At 50.3% G+C, this 22,581-nt stretch overlaps 1 protein-coding gene across 4 annotated transcripts in view; it reads right to left on the bottom strand.

Moving 5' to 3' along the window:
• ITGA9 (integrin subunit alpha 9) overlaps positions 1 to 21,480 on the bottom strand; it is a 356,853-nt gene extending 335,373 nt beyond the window's left edge. For 3 of the 4 annotated variants that reach the window (XR_011483592.1, XM_070455417.1, XM_070455418.1), the window contains exons 1-3: positions 21,036 to 21,479; positions 3,110 to 3,237; positions 942 to 1,048 (exon numbers count right to left, since the gene is read on the bottom strand). Coding sequence is in view for 3 of the 4 variants with exons in the window: in XM_070455417.1 (XP_070311518.1) it covers positions 942 to 1,048; positions 3,110 to 3,237; positions 21,036 to 21,220 (420 nt within the window). In the remaining variant the exon portion in view is untranslated. Of the gene's footprint in view, positions 1 to 941; positions 1,049 to 3,109; positions 3,238 to 21,035 lie in introns of all 4 variants that reach the window. The other variant, XM_070455419.1, reaches the window with a different exon arrangement.
• Positions 21,481 to 22,581: the final 1,101 nt, after the last annotated feature.

The following is a 22,581-nucleotide window of genomic DNA, read 5'->3' as shown; positions in this document are numbered from 1 at the left end:
CTTCAGTGAAACTGGGCATGTTAAGAACCTGAGCGCTATACCTCAAGAGAAGAGTGTAAAGGACAAAAGTGGACAAAACAAGACCTCTGGGTCAGTTACAGATTCTGATGTGGCCATGTTTCCCCTGTGCCAGCCGACGCAGTAGCCAGTGGACCTCTGTGACTACTGAGCACTTGCAGTGATTGAATTTTTTTTTTTTTCATGTGGACCAGTTTTAAAAGTCTTTATTGAATTTGATACAATATTGCTTCTGTTTTATGTTTTGGTTTTTTGGCCAGTAAGGAACATAAGAAAACTCTTAGGATGACAAATATCTTGATGGGTGGGTGGTCACACAAGTTTGTATAAATGTGAAAACCCAAACTGTAATCTTAAGACCTGCGCATTTTATGTAAGGGCTTCCCTGGTGGCACAGTAGTAAAGAATCCGCCTGCCAGTGCCGGAGACTCAGGTTGGACACCTAGGTTGGGAAGATTCCCTAGAGTAGGAAACAGCAACCCACTCCAGTATTCTTGCCTGGGAAACCCCATTGACAGAGGAGAGTTTGTGGGGGGTGTGGCCAACAGTTCATGGGGTTGCAAAAGTGTCAGACACGACTCAGCAACTAAACAATAATTTTATGTAAATTACACTTCAACTTAAAAAGATACCCACAGGAAAATGCTCATGTAATGATCGAAATTTATTAATACAAAGCACTTTCCACATACATTTCATTTGCCCTTTTTCAATAGCCACATCTCAGTACCCTAGGATAGACATTATTAACATTTGACAGATAAAGAAGATAAAAAGACCAATCATTTGTCCAAGCCGTCTCCCAGAAGAGACAACCTCAAAGCCATGTCCTTATCGCCATGCGATCCAGCTTTGCTAAGGGGTCAAAGTCGTGCGTTTCCAGGCCGCCACCCGCTCCCCGCGGCTCCCCCAGGAGGCCTTACCAGCACGCGGCCATCAGCCTTGGGCTGCCGGGCCAGGCTGACCCCCATCCATTCATCATCTCGGTCTTCCCGGCAGGTCTTTCCACAGGACACGCCCCGATTCTTTCCTGTAGGAAAGACAGAAAAGTCAGGCCTGGACTGAGGAACGCCACTGTCTACTTTCCAAAGGGCAGTCTGCAACGCACGTGTTGGTTCCTGTCAGTGAAAGCGAATCTCTGGGCCGGGGGCATAGTGAGGCCAGACAATACGAGTCAGGGTGGAGAAGAGAAAGCTTCAGTGCAGGGCTCTGCTAGGAGGCAGGTGGCTCGTGTCTTAAAACCCCAAACTCCCAGAAAGCTCTCAGCAAAGGTCTTTCCTAGGAAAAGTGAGGGAGGGGCTGTGACAAACTTCTTGGTGTCAGATCCTTTGTTCCTGAGGTCAGGTCCCATAAACCTCCCCCAAACCAGTATTATTCTCTGTTCTGACAAGAAAGGACAAGGTCCCAAAACTCAACTCTCATCCTCCGAGGGCCAGGCCTGGCCTGTGAGGAGGGGTCCCCGAGCAGGCCCAGCCCCCAGCCCGGGTCCTCCTACAAGTGTCCAGCCCAGCTGAGGAGGCGGCTCTCAGCCCCAGGCCCCCTCAGGGACGGGTGCCCAGACCCCGCGGGGCCATCACTGCTGAGGGAGCCAGGCACCCAGCACCCAGCGGCCCTGAGGCCGCCCAAATGGGGGCGGGGTTCCTCAGACTTCAACCCAGGGAGGCCGTGACGACGGCTCAGGAGCCTGCAGGACACAGCTCGGCCTGTCCCCGGGGCCCCGCCTCACCTGCTGCCTGAGGCTGAGGGCCTGGAGGGCCGGGGAGAAGGCCGACGTCAGCCTCTCACCACACTCCTCACTGAGAAGAACACCGCCCCGCCGACCGTTGGCGGAGCGCGACCTCTAACAGTCGCGCTAAGGGTCTCGGGGAACAGCTGCACGCCCGCGCCTACCACATCACCAGCCCATAAATGAGGGACTTACTACAAGATGTAAATTGACTCCACCACCATGGATGTTGTTTAATTCATCTGACGTTTTTTCAGAGCAGGACTTTTCACCAAGGAAGCAAGGCACTGAGGTATATTACAAAGTAAGCTCCTTAATTTGTTATGGACCAGTAACAGCCCACAAACCAGTCATGTAGAATGCCATGGATACCCCTATTATTCTGCTAAAGAAAAGCATGACAATTCCTCATTTAAGAAAAATAATAGAAGATCTTGAGGAGAAAGGACTTTGGTGAGATCGAGGATGCGAAGTGATGACTACCGTAAAATAACTGCTACTTTGAGAACCGCCTCTGTGCCAAGCACAGTTCTGTGTATTCACTTCTATTGTCCCATCAGTCCTCTCACAGTAATCCCTGTGAGATAGCTATCATCCTTCTGATTTTACAGGTGAGGAAACGGAGGCCAAAGAGGCTCTAAGACATCCAGTAAGTCCCAACAAGTAACAGGCAGAGCTGAGCTCCGACCCAGGCAGATCTGACATCCAAAGATGATGAACTTTCCACCAGACCAACAGGGCTTTTAAAAACACCTATCAATCATATCTTTGCCTACTTAAATCATAAAACCTAACATTGCTTTTAATGGCATCCCATCTTGTATGTAAAACAGAATCCTAACACCTGACCCCAGTTCACCATGCCATCCTCCCCTGCTTCCATGATCCCCTGCTCACCACTCCAGGGATGCTGGGCTTGCTCTGCATTTTAAAATGCCAAAAACTTTCCTCCCATTGGAGATTCTGCCTCCAGAACCTGCCCAGCTAAACGCTGTGCATCTTTCCAGTGTCAAAGTCACTTCCCCAGACCCTCCAATCTAGATCAGATCAAATGCTCACCTCCCCTCTTCTCTGATCTTTATTTGTTTTAATGTCTCTTTTACCTACTAACTGGTAAGGCGCAGGAGAGTAGGATCTTTGTTTGGTATATCCCAGTGCGTAGGAAGTAATAGGTACTCAGCACATGATGAATGGATGGGTGGATGGGTGGATGGGTGGAAGGAAGGAAGGGAGGGAGGGAGGGAGGGAGGGAGGGAGGGAAGGAGGGAATGAGTAAGAGAAGGAAAAGTGGATGATCAGGAACAAAAAGAGGAAAGTATGAGGGTGCAGAACCCATCCCCATCTTAGCAGTGTAAATCTACCCACCTCGAGCCATGTCCAGTTCGGTGCATCTCCGGTCAGGGTTGGTGTGGACGCGGCACTTAAACACAGCCCCAGGGGACTTCACTGAAGTGCTGTACTTGGAATCCGCCTTTGGTGCACCCACAAGGACCCTGCACATCAGGAAGAAACGCATTCGGTCACAATCCAGTAGCAGGCAAGTACAGCCAATGCTAAATCCTCACCCAGCCATGAGTGTGTTGTCGTAATGCCCTCTGGGAGATGTTTCCCAGCATTCCACAGTGCTGCGGGGGGTGGGGCGAGGCAGAAGGAGGGGCCTCCGACTGTGAACCCGTCACGATTTTAACGTGCCTAGAGAAAAATCTGAGTTTTCTTGAGAATACATACCGCCAAAGGGTTCCTATCCAGAATGTATAAAGAATTCCCCCAAATCAACAACGAATAATAGACCAAAGACTTGAACAGATGCCTGAAGGGGGAAAAGTGGCCAATAAACATATGAAAAGATGCTCAACTCTATCAGTCATCAGAGACACCACTTCACATCCTCTAGAAGACTAAAACCAGAAAGACTGAAAATGCCAAGTGCTGGCAAGGACACGGAACACCTGGGACCCTCACCCTTCCTGGTCAGAATGTGAACGATCACAACCACTTTGCAAAACAAACCAAAAGTTCCTAAGAAAGCTATACAGGTGCCCGCCCTCGGACCCAGCAATCCGATTTCTAGGAACATACCCAGCAGAAACGCACACATACATCTATAGGAGATGCGCACAAAATATTGCATATGTAACAGCCCCAAACTAGAAGAAACCCTAAGAGCCATCAATGCTAGAATACATAACTAAACTGTGGTGTAGAAACAGAATTCTACACAGCAATGAAAAATCAATGAACAGTCAACTGCACCCTCATGGACAAATCTCACAAACACTGAGCAAAAAATACAGGGTCCATTTATCTGACATTCAAAAGTAGGTGATATTCAAGGGTGATGTCAGAGGTCAGGAACACACTGACCTCTCGGGAGAAGGGGAGGTGTAACCAGGAAGGAGGGTTTCTGGAGGGAGGTGCTTGAAAATCAACCTGAGTGGGAGAAGGGGAGGGTGGGATGTTTCAAGAGAACAGCATCGAAACATGTGTATTATCTATGGTGAACAGATCACCAGCCCAGGTTGGATGCATGAGACAAGTGCTCGGACCTGGTGCACTGGGAAGACCCAGAGGGATCGGGTGGAGAGGGAGGTGGGAGGGGGGATCGGGATGGGGAATACATGTAACTCCGTGGCTGATTCATGTCAATGTATGACAAAACCCACTACAATATTGTAAAGTAATTAGCCTCCAACTAATAAAAATAAATGAAAAAAAAAAGAAAGAAAATCAACCTGAGTGGTGGTTATACAAATTTGTGAGTAATTTAAAATTGTAAAAATTCATTAAAAATTTTATGAATAAAGAAAAATGAGAAGTTTAGAAATGCCATTTTTACTGTGTTCCACTCTTGCCCCTCCCCCCACGATGTGTACATTTAGGGTGACAGGAAAGAGGTAGCAATAGTGTGAAATTATAAACTACAGCCTCTAGCCCAAGGCACACCAGAGCCAGATGAGTTTGCCTACAACAGGGCAAGACATGGCTGTACATCCTTCGTCTTGAACCAAAAAGCTGCCCTGAGAATGTTGCTGCTGCCAAGTTGCTAAGTTGTGTCCAGCTGTTTGCAACCCCACAGACTGTAGCCCACCAGGCTCCTCCCAGCCCGTGGCTTTTTCCAGGCAAGAATACTGGAGTGGGTTGCCATTTCCTCCTCTGGGGGATCTTCCCAACCCAGGGATTGAACCTGTATCTCCTACATTGGCAGGCGGGTTCTTTACCACTGAGCCACAAGGCAAGCCTGCCCTGGAGATGAACCACTGTCCCCAGCAGGACCCTATTCCCTGGAGAAGAACAAGATGTGCCAAGATGATGGAGAGACACATTTGGGTACAGAACATGTTACAAAAACGCTTCTGACCTAGACTTTCGTGCCTAGTTTCTGGAAAGCAGTCAACGGAAGAGCTGTAGCAGAGAATACCAGGCGCCCTTGGTCAGGCACGGCTGGCGCTGAGCTACAAGGACCTGTACAATGAAACTTTAAACAGAATCCATGCTCATGCTTAAAGAGCAGACAGTGCCAAGCCACTTGCTCAGCGGAACGCGATCTGTGAGTCGCCCCATATCTCACACAGCCCAGAAAGGAGGTGCAATTCCCCTCCCAAGAGTATCAGGCATGTTATGAAAAAGCTCATGTCCCACTGGCCTAGGAACAGAATGCATTCTCCATCATGCATCTCTGGAAAAGGTGACTAATAGCACAGGTTAGAGGGACCTTATGCAGCCTCCCTGGGGCAGCAGAAAGCTGAAGCAGGCTCCTCTCACTTGTTTCTGAAAGCCACCCTCATCTTGGGATCTCAAATGTTCACCCCAACTCTGGTCTCAGAATGACGCTGCTTCCCTCTGACACTTCAGCTGAGCAAAGGGGTGCAGATCCTCAGATCAGACCACGGAGGACTGAGATCCTCAGACAGTCATTCGGCAAAGGCTGGCAGAGCCCACACAGGATACCACCCTAATCTGCTCAGAGACATGGTGTCAGGTTCATAAGGAGGCACGTGGGTCCCTGTGCTCAATCCTTCAACCCCCAGGGGACAGGAAGGGTCTCCTTACTGGAGCCTTTCTTTCTAGCTCAGTCTTAGAGAGTCTGTGTATCTGATCCTGTGAAGAATCGAATCACACCACACTGGGTGAGAGGAGCCGGGCCCCCAACAGTGGGGCTTCCTAAAAGCTGCCTGCTGCTGCTCAGTAACACCCCAGGACCTGTGCCCCCAACCCCCACCCCCACACCCAGCGCTCACCAGGCAACTCCCAGCCTCAGGATCTCCAGGACGGGCCACAGCTGCAGAATCCCAAGCAGAAGCGGGGCTGGAACCCCACCGCCTCTGGAAATCTTAGCAAGCACTTTCCCGAGCACGCTACGCTGCCTCCATCACCCACACGAGGGCAGGTGGGCCAATCCATGGCTGCTCTCACTCAAATGCAGGATGACCCTCCAAAGGAAACTCCAGTGAGAAGAAAGCCACATCAAGGGATCAATGTCCCCCATGGCTTTGAGGGCTGAGCTTTGGAGGCACCGGAGTGGGCCAAGGGTGGCTCTCTCCGATGCTGGTTGCGTCTGCACAGGGGAGAGGAATTAGTCATTTGCCATCTCTACGCTGAAACACCCACCACCTTTCCACAAGGCAGACTGTAGGAGCTGGGGAACATCAAATTCCTCCTTCACTCCAAAAGTCCCATGGGACAGGGCTGGGTCCAGAAATTCCCACAAACTCCAAATTTATATCAGCACAGTGAATAAATGCCAACTGCAATAGATGCTGCTAAAAATAATAATAATAAATCACAAGAACTAAGTAAGGGGGAGAATTCATCATGAACAAAGGAAGGAAGGGAAATGGCTGCAAGAAACAATGGCAAGGGACTTTCCTGGTGGTCTAGTGGTTAAGAGTCAGCATTCCCAATGCAGGGGCCACAGGTTCGATCCCTGGTCAGGGAACTAAGATCCCACATTCCATATGGCACAGCCAAAAAACAGACCTACATTTAAAACAAAAAAGAAACAGTGGTCTATTTCCTCTATTGGGTGTCCAACCTGGAAAGCTTAAATCCCAGGATGGGTTCTCCCAGCCGAGAGATGAGACAGATAAGCAAAAATTTATTTCAAAATCTAAAGTTGGAGAAGGGGAATTTCCCTGGTGATCCAGGGGTTGGGTCACCACACGTCCACTGCAGGGGGCACAGGTTTGATCCCTGGTCAGCATACTGGGATCTCGCATGCCGTGTGGCACAGCCCAAAATTAGAAAAAGAAAAAAAAAAATGTTGGAAAAAAGGACCTGCTGAATCATACTTTCCTTCGAAGCCCAAGGTACTCGATGGTTCCAACAACAACAGCTGATGAAGCACCCGATAACCACTATTTGGTTCAAACTCTTAATCAGCTGCTTGGAGGAGGAGTTTCCCCCCAAATCCTGTGTAACAGGAAATGAAGCAAGAGATAAGCGGGCATGTGTGCACATGTGTGCCTGACATTCACAGGGGGGCTCGAGGGAGGGAGGACGAGCCTGTATCTCTGTGTTTATAGAACATCGTGGCTTCCTCCGTAGCCTGGCGCTGCTCTTTACCTAGGCTGCAGGCCAGTAAGGCTGCTCCACAGGCCAGCTAATGAGCTTGCCTCTTCTGAAGTTAATTCAGCTGGCTATCAGCCAGGCTGATCCTGAGAGAGGACAGAGTTCAGTGCATGCCACTGAAAAGATGACATTGGCTTTTTCTCTCATTCTGAGTTGCACAGGCATACGGGCCATTTTAAATGCCCCCCCCCCCCCCCACGCCTCCACCAAAAATCTTTCCTGGCACTCTTGTTAAGGCAATAAGATGCCTCTTTCTTCTGTACAGTTACCATCTCAAGGAGCCGAGCGTCCCCACCAACAGGCTCCCCATGAAAAATCATCTGGCTGCTTCGGACCTTTGCTTGTTACTTCAAGTTGTGGTCCTCAGAGCAGCAGCACAGAAAACAACTGGGAGGATAAGGGGAAGGCAGAACCTCAGGCTCCATCCCCTTTCCACTAAATCAGAACGTGTTTTCTGGGTCTCCCCTGGGGGTCCAGTGGCTAACACTCCGCGGTCCCAATGCAAGAGGGCAAGGTTTGATCCCTGGTCAGGGAACCAGGTCCCACGTGTCGCAACTGAGAGTTCAAATGCCACAACTAAAGATCCCTCCTGCTGCCACGAACATCGAAGATCCTGCACCTAACAACTAAGACCCGGCGCAGGCAGACAAATAAACAAAACTAAAATAACTCTTTTTTAAAAAGAACATGCATTTTTTACAAACTCTCCTAGTGACTTCTAAGAAGGGTTCTAGAACCACCTACACTAATTACAATCACTTTCATCTGGGGCCAATATGAACAGAAAACCCCTGAGAATCAAGCTCTCCTCTATCCCACTCCCAGTTAAAGATGCAGAGAAACTTCCCAGACACTTCCCAGGGTCTCCTCCTTAACTCAGACCTTGGGTTCCTAATTACAAGGACCACCAGCCTGTGTTGGGCATGGGGAGTGTGCAGGTGTTGGGCTAGGCTTCCTCTGGGCTGAACGGCATTTCATCTTCACCACAAGCCTGCAGGAGGCGCTGATATTATTCCTCCTTTACAGAGGGAGAAGCAGGTGGCCACACAAGGTCATGGCACTCACCTGAGCCCAGAGATGCCAAGTGCAGGACACACCCTGGCAGTCGGGTGCAGTGCCCACTCGCCCACTCTGTCCTCCCCGCATCAGCCAGAAAGGAGGAGAAGGGAGCCGACAGGTGCCAGCCGCTCACACATGTGATGACCTTGTCTGGAAAAGGCACCTGATGCTCTGCAGGTGGCCCTGAGCTTAGACTCTGGATTGGAGGCTCCATCCCCAAAGGATGAGAGGAGGCCTTTCTCCTCCCCATGAGTCTGAACTTCAATCACCTTCCTGCTTTCCTAGAACATCCACTTTGCTGGTGCAAAAGTGCTGCCCAGAGGTTAGCCACCCCCACTCCCTCACCCCGCCCCACCCTGCTGCTCTGAAATTTTACTGAAGTGATGTGTGCTCAGTCGTGTCCGACTCTTTGCAACTTCCATGGACTGTAGCCCCATGGACTGTAACCCCCACAGTCTGTAGCCCTGGATTCTCCAGGCCAGAGTAGTGGAGTGGGTTGCCATTTCCTTCTCCAGGGGATCTTCCCCACCCAGGGATCAAACGCTCATCCTGTGTCTCCTGCATTGGCAGGCAAGTTCTTTACCAGCTGACCCACCGGAGAAGCCATTGTTTATAGTTGATTTAAAATATTTTGTTAATTTCTGCTCTACAGCAAAGCAACTCAGCTATTCATATACAATCTTTTTCATATTCTTTTCCATTATGGTTTGTCACAGGATATTGAATATACAGTTCCCTGTGCTATACAATAGGACCTTGATGTTTAGGGGAGAATAAAAGCAAAACATTCTCTGGTATAAACTGTACCAGTGTATTCTTAGGTCAATCTCCCAAGGCATTAGAAACAAAAGCAAAAATAATGGGACCTAATCAAATTTACAAGCTTTTGCAACAAGGAAACCTAAACAAAATGAAAAAACAACCTACAGAATGGGAGAAGGTATTTGCAAACAATGCGACTGACAAGGGATTAATTTCCTAAATACACAAACAGGTTAGGGTTATATAACTCAACAACAACAAAAAAACAAGCAATCCCAACAAAAAATGGGCAGAAGACCTAAACAGACATTTCTCCAAAGACGACGTACAGAGAGCCAATGCTCAACATCGGTAATGACCAGAGAAACGCAAATCAAATTTACAATGAGGTGCTGCCTCTCTAAGTGAGCAGTTCATGCACCTATCTGGAAATGTGGACCCATCTGTTCATCTGCCGGCCCCAGCCATGCTCGTGGATTGTCTGATTTCCTGTCCGAGGCAATCCTGCCAGGCAGCGTCTCGTGTGTTTTACTGAGATGACGGGCACACTGCTCGTAAGTGGCAGGGCTGGGCTTTGAACGCAGGGGTCCATGTCTAGGGGCATGCTCTTTCCAGCCCTCTGAGCTCCCTCTTATGTGGCAGTTTAAGTGCACTCCATTTTTCCAACACAGCCACTTCCTTGGTTGGCCCGTGTGGGGGGAAGCTGGTCACCAGGGCTCCCATCCGGCCACCCACCCAGCTCTGAACCTAGCCCTCACCCTCGGAGAGCAAACCACGGGTCAAGTCCCCAGGGACACAGGTGGCAGGAAAGGGGTGAACCACAGCTGCCTCCCGGGGAAGGCCTGGAGCCGACATCGTCCCCAAGGCTCCCTCCCTCCCCACAAATACCGCCGCAGTGATTCCGCAGGGCGAAATTACAGCCAGATCAAGGACGGCAAGTGGGGATTAAAAACCTTAAACCCATTAGGTTTGCTTTCAGGCATCTGATCCCCAAACCAAAACTTCCCCGGGGACCCATGCTTTAGTTACTGGAGTGGAATTCAATCGCTGCGTGTCCACCGCACCTCAGGGAAACCCCAGGAATCACTCCACATCCTTTCCTAGGCCAAACACAGCCAGGACTTGAGCAGTGGGTGAGCCGGAGGCAGGAAAGCCACCTGACCACGCCAAATCCTGCACTCCCCGAGAAGGAAACCGGTGGAATTCCATGACCAACTGGGAAAGAACAGAGTCACAGGGAGGGGCCCGCCTCGGAGAGTCATTAAACCCCCTGGCCGCCCTGGATGGGAATAAAGGGCCCTCAGAGGCTGTTGCCCCGGCCAGGGGCTCAGGCCCTGGTAGATACACCCAGAGAAGGAAACACGGCAAAGAGCTGAGGTTTTCCTTCCCCACCTGAGAGCATCAGGCAAACATTAAAATCTGAGAGGCAGAGCGAGCTGCAGAACTCCGGAGACCTGCCTCTTGAGGTCCTCCTGTTGGCTTCTTGTGAAAATTTTTCTTCTCTTAGAAAAACAGGTCAATATTTTTACATTTACTTTTTTTTTTGGCTAAAATCCTCACCAGCTCCTTAGAAGTGTGGATCTACCTCCCAGACTTATCTGGATGCTGGCACGAAGGACAGGGCTCCCCAGAATAGGAATGGCTTCCGATCTGCTCTCTGAGAGAAGGAAGAGCCAGACAAAATGACAGGTTTTATCACACAGTTGTCAGAACGGCCATCATCAAAAAAGACCGCAGATAACACATGTGGAGAAAAGGGAGCCCTCCTACGCTGCTGGTGGGAACGTAAACTGGTGCAGCCACCACGGAAGTGCCTTAAAAACCTGAAACTAGAACCACCATATGATCCACAACTCTATTCCTAGAAAACAAACACACTAACTCGAAAAGATACACGCATCCCAATATTCACAGCAGTATTATTTACAATAGCCAAGACACGGAAGCAACCTAAGTGTCCATAGACAGATGAACGGATGAAGAGGTGGTGCATGTACAATGTGATATTACCCAGCCACAAGAAAGCAAATGGCAAAATTTCAACAACATGGATGGACTTGGATGGTGTTATGCTCAGTGAAGTAAGTCAGAAAAAGACTTGTGCTATATGCTATCACTCATGTGTGGAACCTAACATAAAACAAACAAATGAATATAACACAACAGAAATAGACTGAGATGTAGAGAAGCAGTGGTTACCCCAGGGGAGAGGGAAGTGGGGAGGAGCGAGATAGCGGTAGGGGATTTTGTGTGTATTGCTCGTTCCATCGTGTCTGACTCTGGCAACCCGTGGACTGCAGCCCACCAGGCTCCTCTGTCCATGGAATTCTCCAGGCAGCAATACTGGAGTGGGTAGCCATTCCCTTCTCCAGGGGATCTTCCTGACCCAGGGATTGAACCCAGGTCTCTGCATTGCAGGCAGATTCTTTACTGCCTGAGCTACCAGGGAAGCCCTAAAGAGGTACAAATTACTATATATAAAATAAATAAGCTACAAGCATATATATACAGTACAGGGAATATAGTCAATATTTCATAATTACTTTATAAGAAGTATAATCTATAAAAATATTGAATCACTATGTTGTACACTTGAAACATATAATATTGTAAACCAATTACACTTGGATTTTTAAAAAGAGTTTTAAAAACTCCAGGCTTTACAATCCCACAAGTCTCCTATTAAAGTAGCCAACTCAGATCTTTGGAAACAGACATATGAATAAATAAACAAAAATGCAGATTGATGCTGAGCTTGACCAAAATTTTAGAGACAACACATAATAAACAGTGTCTCATTCATTTCTGTATGGAGTGCTGACACTCAAATTTTGATAAATGAATGAATCAACAAACGCTCTGAAAGCAAAATTTTAGCATCTGAAGTCAGAATGAAGACCATTAGCTTGGAATGTTGGATCAAAGAAACAGTAAGAAACAGCTACTCAGATTTATCCAGGTGCATGGTGCATGTCATGTTTCAGGCTTTGCAGACATAATCGCATTTAATTCCCCCCACAGTGTCTTGCGGCACAAACTCTCCTTGTTCCTCTTTCGCAAGGAGACACTGAGACTCAAACACCTGAAGTAACTTGCTAAGAACACACAGCTTCTAAATGGGGGCGAGGTCAGGCCGGCAGGGCCACTGTACATCTCGGCAGCCCCCCTGGTAAGGCCCAGACCACGGATTTGGTTGTTGTTAGGGAACCAGGGGCCACAAGAAGGCAGAGTCAGGAAGGACCCCACTCCCCTGAGTGTAGAACGTCCACTCCAGACCCGCGCTGGTGGAGAAGGGGTGCGAGGACCTGTGCACTGCTGCCCTTGGGGTGGCCTGCACACAGCCAGCTTTGCTCTGGGGTCTGTGCCTGTTGCAGCATTTCCAGGCTAGACAGTCCAGAAGGGCTGGGAGAGCTTCAACACACCAACGGATGTACTGAGATGGAAGAAATTCATTCCATGCCTTTTTGATGCTGAGCTTTACAGGGGGTGGGGGGCAGACCTAAATCATCTTTGATCTCATACTGCTGGCCATTTATACAGAAATTCTGAGTCTGAGGGGGTTTCTTTAACATTGTTAAAAACCCAGGGATGAATCCTGAAAACCAGGCATCCTTCCCTGTCTACTCTCCAAAGGAAAATTTTTCAGTAAGCCGTGGGAGCCAGGAGCATTCAATGGAGCAGATGGAGGGAGGGAAACCCAGAGAGGTTAGGATGGATACAGGGAATATTCCAGAACGCTCCATATTTCCTAGGACATATCTGTCTTACAGTGACCTAGGGTGAGAGCAGACCCTACAAACATCCCTGGCAGAATCACTGGTCCCTCTTTCCTGAGGGATTGAGCATCTCTGGAAAGCAAAAGGGATTGAGCATCTCCACAAAGGTAGCCAGTGGGTCCTGAATAAGCATCTGCAAAGGGTGTCATTGGGAAGCTTCCAGAACCTTCTCAGGAAAGCAGGACAGAGTCTCACAACACAGATGTCTGGGTGCCTTGAGGCCCTAAACTCTTTTTTTTTTTTTTTTTGAGGCCCTAAACTCTTAACCCTTGCCTTCTTGAGAGGCAAAGGTGCAGGCCTCAGTTTCCCCCTTGTGAATAAGGCTACAATGACGACGAGCTGAAGCAACTGCAGGGACGTTAAGTGAGTTAATACACATGGAGCACGTAGAACGGTCCTCAGCATGGGCTAAGCGATCAGCAGTACTGTGGCTGCTGCTGCTACAAATTTAAACTCGCAACAAGAGTCCCAGAAAAGCAGAAACTGGGGACCAAGTGACCTTGTGGTTTCAAAGACTGGACTCTCACCAATCTTGGATTTGCTTTCACTTCCTAAGACTCCCTCTAGCAAAAAAAAGAAAAGGGGATGATCAAACACTTTACTCCGCTTTGGTTGGTCACCAAATCCACATGGCTTAAGGCTTTGTGGGTCACAAGATACCAGGGTTGAAGCTCTGGTCAGCGGCTCAAGGTAAGGGGGGGAGCTCTCTTCCTCCTCCGCCCCTCACCTGTGACTTCCCCGAGGTCAGGAAGAGGCACCCTGCGAGTCTGCTTCGGGGCTGATTCTAACAGCCGAGAATCCCACACTGCCCGGGCTGATATGGCGGGATGAGCAGGAGCACAGGTTATCCCAGCCACGCTGCAGGCCGAGGGACACACCTCACACGGCCCTTCACACACGGTGGGCTCCGTGTCCACCACTGAGGCATCCAACCCCTCACGCCATCCGGCTGCAAGGGGACAGTGAGCTGACAGCCTCCAGCTGCAGCCCCTTCCAGGCAATCAGGCTGAGGCCAGGCCTTCCCCAGGCAACCACGGGGACTGACTATGATCATATGGGGTGCTGCGGATTGGGGGTGCCCCTGTTGAGGTGGCTGACACTTTTTCGTATTGATTTTTATTGAAGTATAATTGATTTACAACGTTGTTAATTCCTTTTATACAGCAAAGTGATTCAGTTGTACATCTATATATATATACATTCTTTTTTTTTATATTCTTTTCCATTATGCTTATCAAAGGGCATTTTTTAAGTTGGAGGACAGTTACTTTACAATATTGTGTTAGTTTCTGCTCTACGGCAATGTGAATAAGCCATTAAGTATACTTACATCTTCTTCCTCTTGACCCTTCCTCCCACTCCCTCATCGCACTCATCTAGGTTATCACAGAGCACCAGGCTGAGTTCCCCATTCTACACAGCAGCTTCCCTCTGAGTTGGCTGAGACTTTTATCAGGCCCGCATCACCGCCTGAGGCTTCCCCTGCCCATCCTGTTTCCTCTCCCCTGTTCTTTCATCCGCCTCACTCCCCGTCCCCGTAACTCTTTTCAACTCCTATCTCTGTCTTAGCATCTGCTTCCCAGAGGACACAAACTGGCCGAGGGCCCCAGTGCACACGGATTACCCAAGGCTGGAATGGACCCTGGTCAAGGCATTACCTCTGTGAGCCTTCCTTCTCCATCTGGCAAACTGGACACCAGTCACCACGTGGTCCTGAAGATTCCCTCTTGCAGATGCCCAGCAAATCCTATCTGATGGGGTCATTTGTTTTGATTTCTTAAAGTTACATGCTACTCCCTGGAAGCAAGTGGTTTCTGAGAACACCATGGCTGCTTTTAATAAATGTGACAACAGCATCCTCCGCAGACAAATCACAATGGGAGTTATCAGAAGGAGACCGTTTCCTGACCGGCAGCAGCTCGCTGGGGACTCAGAGCTGGCTGGGGCCCGGCCCTTCACACTCTCACACTCTGGGCTGTTAGAGACTGGCTGGAGAGAATCTGTCTTCTTGCCCTGGAAGGTTCTCTCTGGAGTGTGACAGCTGCCTCTGCCCCAGCCAGCGTTCAGCACTAGCTTGGGAAACAGCACCCTCGCCAGCTTCTTGAGATCTTCAGGGAAATGTCATGGAAACCCTCAAGGGATGCTGTCCGGGGCCCTTTAGAACTGGGGCCTCACACACATGTCATCTCTTCTTGAGCACTTTGAAACAGCAGGCACTGCAGGGCTAGTAAGAACCTGGAACAAGGTCTGGAAAAGCTACGTCCAGAAAACCCAGATGGGGAAGTGGGGTTACAGCCCGGCCTGAGCACCGAGCATGGACAGCACAGAGGTTATGAGAAGGCCTGGCTGCCACCAGCATTTCTGGGTGCCTCTGCACAAAGCCAGGCGGGGGCGGGGAACAGGGCCCATGGTCCCAGCGTCCCCCTTCCGAAGGTTCTATCTTCATGGGGCTCTTTTCTGCCCATCAGAACTCCCCATGCCTGCCTGAGGACCTGCCCTCCCACATCGGAGCCCGCGTCTTATTTCTGCCTGATGTACAAGCCGAGAAGCCCACATTCTTCTCACCCATCAGGCTGAGTGCATTTTTCATTCTTGAATCCCCAGCCCTCAGCCTAGAGCAGTCAGTCCAATGTTTAATGGATGAAAGGAGGCTGCCAGCTATTAAGTTTTAATTAAATTTAAGCTCCCTCATTTCAGGTTTAACACTCAGATATGCAGGGGCTGACTTTTATGTTCTTGTTGTTACATCACCTTCGGATCTCTGTCGAGCTGTTTAAGACACAAGTCAGGGACTTCCCTGGAAATCTGGTGGTTAAGACTTCACCTTCCAATGCAGGGGGTGCCAGTTCGATCCCTGGTCAAGGAACTAAGATACCACATGCTTCATGGCCAAAAAATCAAAATGTAAAACAGAAGCGATATTGTAACAAATTCAGTAAAAACTTAAAAAAAAAAAAAGACATAAGTCACTGCACTTGTGCAGTGTCCAAACAAGCCCTGGAACTCTCTGCAATGCTGAAAACGTCCTGTGTGCTGCTGAAAACAGCATCCGCAAGGCACATGTGGCTATTGACAAGTTAAAATGTGGTGGTGCGACTGCAGATCTGAATTCTTCATTTTATTTGGTTGCAACTTTTTTTTTTTTTTTTTTTTTGGCTACACAGCATGGGATGCAGGATCTTAGCTCCCCAACCAGGGATCAAACCCATGCCCTCAGCAGTGAAAGCACAGAGTCTTAATTGGACCACCTGGGAAATCCCTGGGAGTAATTAATTTAAATGGCAATACACCTGGCTCGTGGCCACTGCACTGGCAGTGTGGAACCAGTTAGCTTGTTCTCTTAATTGTCAAGCTTCATGCAAATGAGAGGATGCCATGTTCCCCTCGGCTCTGAATCGCCTCCTGTTCCTCACTGAGAGATGCTCAGACAACCTTAACAAAGCGCAATGCCGGCGCCTCTTCCATTTCCGAGCACTTGCTCTGGGCCAGAGCACGGCCGGCTGTCTTGATGTGTCCCGGGAGATGGGGCAGGAAGCACGTCTCCAGAAAGGAAGCCAGGGCACCCAACCGCCTCAGACTCCGGGGCGTCTGGGGCCGAGAGGAAGGAGGGGAGGGGAGGGTGTGAAAGAACCCCATTCCGGGGCCTGGACGCCAGCCGGGCGGCATGTATTTATCTCCAGGGTGTTACAGTTGTCTGCCCCGCAGCTGAGGGACCATCCGCGTCTACAGGAAGGGGACAGAAATCTGCTTTGTCTGTGTTCCCTGGTACCTCTTGCTTGTTGTTCAAAGGGGGCGAGAAGAGCCGGGGGGTGGCGGGTTTGAGAGAGGACGCTGGCTCAGGGCAGGCAGACGGATATCACTGGGAAAAAATAGAAACCGAGTCCCTTGCATGTTTGCATCCAAACTGATACCAGTGACATCTATCACACTCCCTGGGGTACTGCGGTCCACCTGGCCACGGGGACAACGCTCACTGCCCAGAGCATGACGGCAGAAGCTACTCGAGCCACACCCTTGGAGAGAGCCGGGGTCGTGCTGGGTTCTCAAAGCAGCATGACCGCGGGTGCAGGATGCAGGGTCTGGGGCTCAGAAGGCGAGCCCCCCACCCCACACACGCGGAGCTAGGACCTCCGGTCAGCGACAACTCTGGTTTAAAAAAGAAATGCTCGGGATGCTCAGCTATGGGATTAGAGAAGATGCACTAGTTCTGCTGACAGAGCACATGCGGGCGCTCTGGGATGTGAACCTGGGGGGCGCTTAGTCCGGGGACCCCTCCTCTCTGGCCCCTGCAGTCAGTGGGGGCTGCTCTCCCCCCACGCAGCACTTCCCTCCCTCCTCACCTTACACAAGAAAAATCCTCCCACCTGTAAAAAGGTGCTTGATTAGCATGAAGCAAGACTATTAAACCATGAAAGACTGAATGAAGAAGCTAAAGAATAATCTCTGCTCAAGAAGAAAGGCGAAGACGTAAGGTTTAGTGAACACTGCCTTCTCTTCCATTCAGAGTTTCAGTCCATGACTTCCTCGTCAAGTCTATCACTTACCTCCCACACCCAACCCGACTCTCTGTCATCCTTTTTTAAAATCTCCTTCATGTAGGAGGCTCTGCTCTCCCATTGGACTGGAGCAGCCTTTGGTACATTACTCCACAGTAAATACATCGCCCTAAAGTTCACATTTCCACTTCACTGGCACTATGGAAACTCAGAGAAGATGCCTGAAAGCCTCCCTCCCTCTCTGACCGAGTGATTCTAAGCCCAGGAACTTATGCAAAGGAAATAATTAAGGATGTCCGCAAGGCTTTTGTTAGAAGGATGTTTACCCTGCTGCTGTTTGTAATCATGAATCATTGGAAACAACTTGCCTGTCCCTCAAGCAAAGCTAAAAGATCCAGGACCCAAGGACCGCCTGGTAGGTAGAGACCAACCATCAGTCACTAAGTCAATCAACAAACCCCAGAGCTGAAAGTTAAGGTAGAGACCAATTAACAGTTCCAGATTCCACAGGGCCTGAATCCTACAAATATAGGGCAACTACCTTTAAGAAAATGAATACAAAATTATGAGTATAGGATTAAGCACAGGGCCTATGCAAGTGAGAGGCCTTTGGTGGAAGTTACACGAGTATCGTAGTAAGTCAAGCCTGTAAAGATGGAAGGAAAAGAGAGGAGAAAACAGGAGATGCTGGAAGTCTCTTCCTTCGAAGATTGGGCAGCATAGGCAGCAGAGAATAATGTTCAAGGTCTAAGACCAAGAAGCAGGAGAAGGGAGACAAGAACAGGGAGAAAGATGCTTGGCAGTGGCTGAGTCACTCAGTCGTGTCTGACTCTTGCGAGCCCGTGGACTGAAGCCCGCCAGGCTCCTCTGTCCATGGGATTCTCCAGGCAAGAATACCGGAGTGGGTTGCCATGCCCTCCTCCACAGGATCTTCCTAACCCAGGAATCAAACTCGGGTCTCCTGCATTGCAGGCAGATTCTTTACTGACTAAGCTATGATGGAAGCCCAAGATGCTTGGAAGAAACAGCAGAAGAACACAAGCCAAGGAGATAAGCAAGAACTAATACAAAATGAAGGCAGTATGGAGCAGGGGAGGCAAAAGAAAAGTTGCTTTAAATAGATCACAGGAGGGATTAGTTGGTACTTGAAAAATTATAGGGACAAGAAGTCAGATAAAAAGAGCAGGCTGTTGGGAGACTGGGATTGATATACACATACACTACTATGTATAAAATAGGAAATTAATGAGAACCTACGGTACAGCATAGGGAATGCTACATAATACTCTGGTGACAGAAATGGGAAGGAAATCCAAGAAAGAGGGGATATGTGTACATATATAACTGATTCACCTTGTGTACAGTGGAAAGTAACACAACACTGTAAAACAACTATACTCCAAGAGAATTTAATAAAAATAAGTCATGGAGATGTAATTAATGTGCAGCACGGTGACTACAGTTAACAATATTGTATTGCATATTTAAAAGTTGCTAAGAGAGTAAGTCTTCAAAGTTCTCATGGCACACCAAGTTGCAACTGTGTCTGATGACAGATGTTAGGATGAACTTATTGTGGTGACCATTTCATAATATATATATTTATCAAGTCATTATGCTGTACCCCTGGAATTAATGTTATGTGTGAATTATATCTCAATAATAATATTAAAAAAAAGAATTAAAAAAAAAGAGCAGCCCACTCAGTATAAGAAGCAGAGAGAAAGCTTTTGAGACCAGCAGCCTGGCTGTGATGAGGGGCTCCTATGGATCTCTGAAATATCTGCCCCACATCTCCACTGACACCAAGGCCACTAATCAGCATGACCCTCCATCTTCACCCCCTCTCTGCCACATACCCTGGGTCTTTTCCTGCACTTGCCAAATTCATTCACACCACACAGGCTTTCCTCATCCCCCTTTTTAAAAACAAAGCAGGCTGGGAACATCCCCAGTGGTCCAGTAGTTAATTAAGTCTGTGCTTCCACTGCAGGGGGCCCAGGTTTGATCCCTGGCTGGCGACCTAAAGATCCTACATGCAGTGTGGCTTGGCCAAAAGACTTTTAAAAAAAAAGCAGACTGAACTCTTTTTCCAGGTCTTGACTCCCCCTACTTGCTCTGAGCTAGGGCAGCTTCCACCTGTGGCCCGTCCAAGTCCAGGAGGCAGGGTCCTGGCAGCTCTCTGTACGTTAAAGGTCCTCCGGCATCAGTGATGCTTCAGCTTCCCCGCCTGCCCCTCCTCGGCAGCCCCCTGCCCTGACTGGTCCTATTTTTGACAGCCCTCCCCACAAGCTTTGTGCCAAGGTCACGCAGTCCGTGAGCCTGGCCTCGGATCCTGGGATGCATTCTCCACCTGCTCCGGCCCAGGCCACCTTCTCTACCAAATTCAAAGTCCACAGGGGACATTGAGTACACGGGAGGACACAGAAAAGGTGTCAGCCTGCTTTGCTGTCAAGGGGGGATTTGGCAATTGCAAGAAATGACAGCTGGCCTTACACTCAGGAACTGGGGTAAACAGTAGGGAGGGAGATAGGGAACAGGGCAGGAGCTACACAAAGACCTGAGAAGCTGGTCTCCTGGAGGCAGCTCTCCTAGAGATCATGATTGTTAAAGGGCTGGCAGGTCACAAAGTTCCCAATTTTCCAGGAATGCTCCGGACTTGAATCTACTAACCCTGCCAGTTCCATCAGTCTCTGTCCAATTCCAGGCAGAACTACGTGCTGAGCACAGAGGAGGTCTGACTTTGCCCTTCCAGCCTGCCATGCCTAAGGATGCTCACAATAAAACCAGTCTTGGACTAGCTGCCGCCTAGGCCCCCACTGGGGAACTATCCATCCCGTAACTCTTTGAGGAGTGCCTGACCCCTCCTGTGACTGAGCCCCCTGGGGGCTCTCAGGGGGGCATTCAGGGGGCAGCTGTCCTCCTCGACCTCTCCACAGGGCAGCCGCCTCCGCGTGCGGTGAGACCCAGGCCACCCCAGAAATCACTCACTAGCCAGCCCTCCCGGCCTTGTCACTGAGTGTCCTGGATCGTCCCCCTTCCCGACCGTCTCGGCTCCCTTCCCCAGAGGGCCTGATGAGCCTGAGCACCATTCCAGTTGGCATCACCCCAGGCACACGGAGCCCACTCCCCCTCGCCCTTCGCGGTTACACTGCTTCCAGCAAAAGCCGGCAGGAGAGGCTTAAACCTGGGGAGAGGCGGGTTGGGGGTAGGGGTGCCACCAAGAGTTCTCGAAACTGAGAAGTCTGCCGGTCGCCCCGGAGAGGGACGTTCGAGATGCCGGCCCGGCCTCCGGAGCCCCGCGGAGGCAGAGGAACTAAGTTACTTCGCGACCCTGAGTTAAGCCGAGACTGCCTGGGAGGCCGAGGGGCAATCCCGGCGGTTCTCCCACCCGGAGAGGCGCCCGGGCCCCTCCGCCTGGGGAGCCCACCGGGTCGTCCGGGACCGGAGACCGTGTCTCCCTCGTCCCTTCTTTTCCTAGGCGGCCGGGCTGCGCGCAACGGAGACATTTAAATCGCCCCCTCGGGACGGCGGCGTGGAGAGGCCGGAAAGGCGGCGGCGGCCTGGGGGCTGCCGCGGGGCCGGGCCGGGCCGGGCTGCGGTCGGGGTCCGGGCCGGGAGGGCACTCACCAGCGCGTGTTGTCGTGGAAGTGCTCCAGCACCGCGTAGCCGAAGAAGGACCCGGCAGGACCTTGGAAGCGCACCGGGCGCTGCGGGTCCAGGTTGTAGGCGCCCGCGGGGGTCCCTGCAGCCACCAACGCCAGGAGCAGCGCGCAGAGCCCCCCGGCGCCCCTCTGCGCCGCCGAGCCGCCCATCCCCAGCTGGCCGCCGCCCTCCCCTGAGCCCCGCGAGCAGGGCGCCGAGCGCGCCGGCGGAGGGGCCGAGGGGTCCGCCGACGGCCGAGAGACTCCTGGGGGCCGGAACTCTGCGCTCGGGCTCGGGCGGGACGCGGTGCCGGGCTGGGGGCGGTGGGCCGAGCGGGCGCCGTAGGAGAGCACGGGGCGGCCCGGAGCGGCCGGCGTCCTCTGTCCAGCCGAGCAGTGTGCGCGCTCGGAGCGAGTGGGTCCCGGGCCGGGCGGCGCTGGACTGCGGAGAGGCGCGCCCGCGGGGTGGGCGGCCTGAGTGGCCGGCGGCGGAACGGCGCAGCAGCGCTCCCTGCGGGCCGCGAGCCCTGCACCACCTCGCGGGCCGCGGAGGAGCCCAGAGACCCGCCCCAGCGCCCAGTGTCCCCGGCGTGCCCTGGGCGCTGGGTCCTGAGGCCACCCTACTTGTAATTTGTGTTTTTACTCTTTATTTCTTGATATGTCTTTGTAGGAACCATTAGTTTTATTAATTTTTTAAAGAACCCACTTTTAACTTTAATGATTTTATTTCTGTAATGCACTTTCCAATTTTAAAATTTTATGTTTTTATCTTTCTTTTCTTCTACTTTCTCTAGACTTGCAACATTTTTCTCTAGTACCATGAGATGAACGCTTAGATTTTTAGCCTTACTATTTTTCTTTCTCTAATATCTAATTTGTAATATGCATTATATATAAAATATTATATATGACACATGTCACCAGGACCCAGAGACCCCACAGAGACTGAGCCAGAACTGTGTCTGAGTGTCTCCTGCAGGGGTACAGAGACTAGAGATCGCTTCAAGAAAATTGCAGATAACGAGGGAACATTTCGTGCAAAGATGGGCACAATAAAGGACAGAAATGGTATGGACCTAACAGAAGCAGAAGATATTAAGAAGAGGTGGCAAGAATACACAGAAGAACTGTACAAAAAAGATCTTCATGACCCAGATAACCACGATGGTGTGATCACTCACTCACCTAGAGCCAGACATCCTGGAATGTGAAGTCAAGTGGGCCTTAGGAAACATCACTACAAACAAAGCTAGTGGAGGTGATGGAATTCCAGTTGAGCTATTTCAAATCCTCAAAGATGATGCTGTGAAAGTGCTGCACTCAATATGCCAGCAAATTTGGAAAACTCAGCAGTGGCCACAGGACTTGAAAAGGTCAGTTTCCATTCCAATCCCAAAGAAAGGCAATGCCAAAGAGTGTTCAAACTACTGCACAATTGCACTCATCTCACACACTAGCAAAGTAATGCTCAAAATTCTCCAAGCCAGGCTTCAACAGTATGTAAACCGTGAACTTCCAGATGTTCCAGCTGG

This window comes from Odocoileus virginianus, chromosome 26 (assembly GCF_023699985.2).
Source record: "Odocoileus virginianus isolate 20LAN1187 ecotype Illinois chromosome 26, Ovbor_1.2, whole genome shotgun sequence".
In the NCBI taxonomy this organism is placed as follows: Eukaryota; Metazoa; Chordata; class Mammalia; order Artiodactyla; family Cervidae; genus Odocoileus; species Odocoileus virginianus.
The sequence above is the reverse complement of the archived record's forward strand: the minus strand, read 5'-3'. Positions and strand labels throughout refer to the sequence as shown.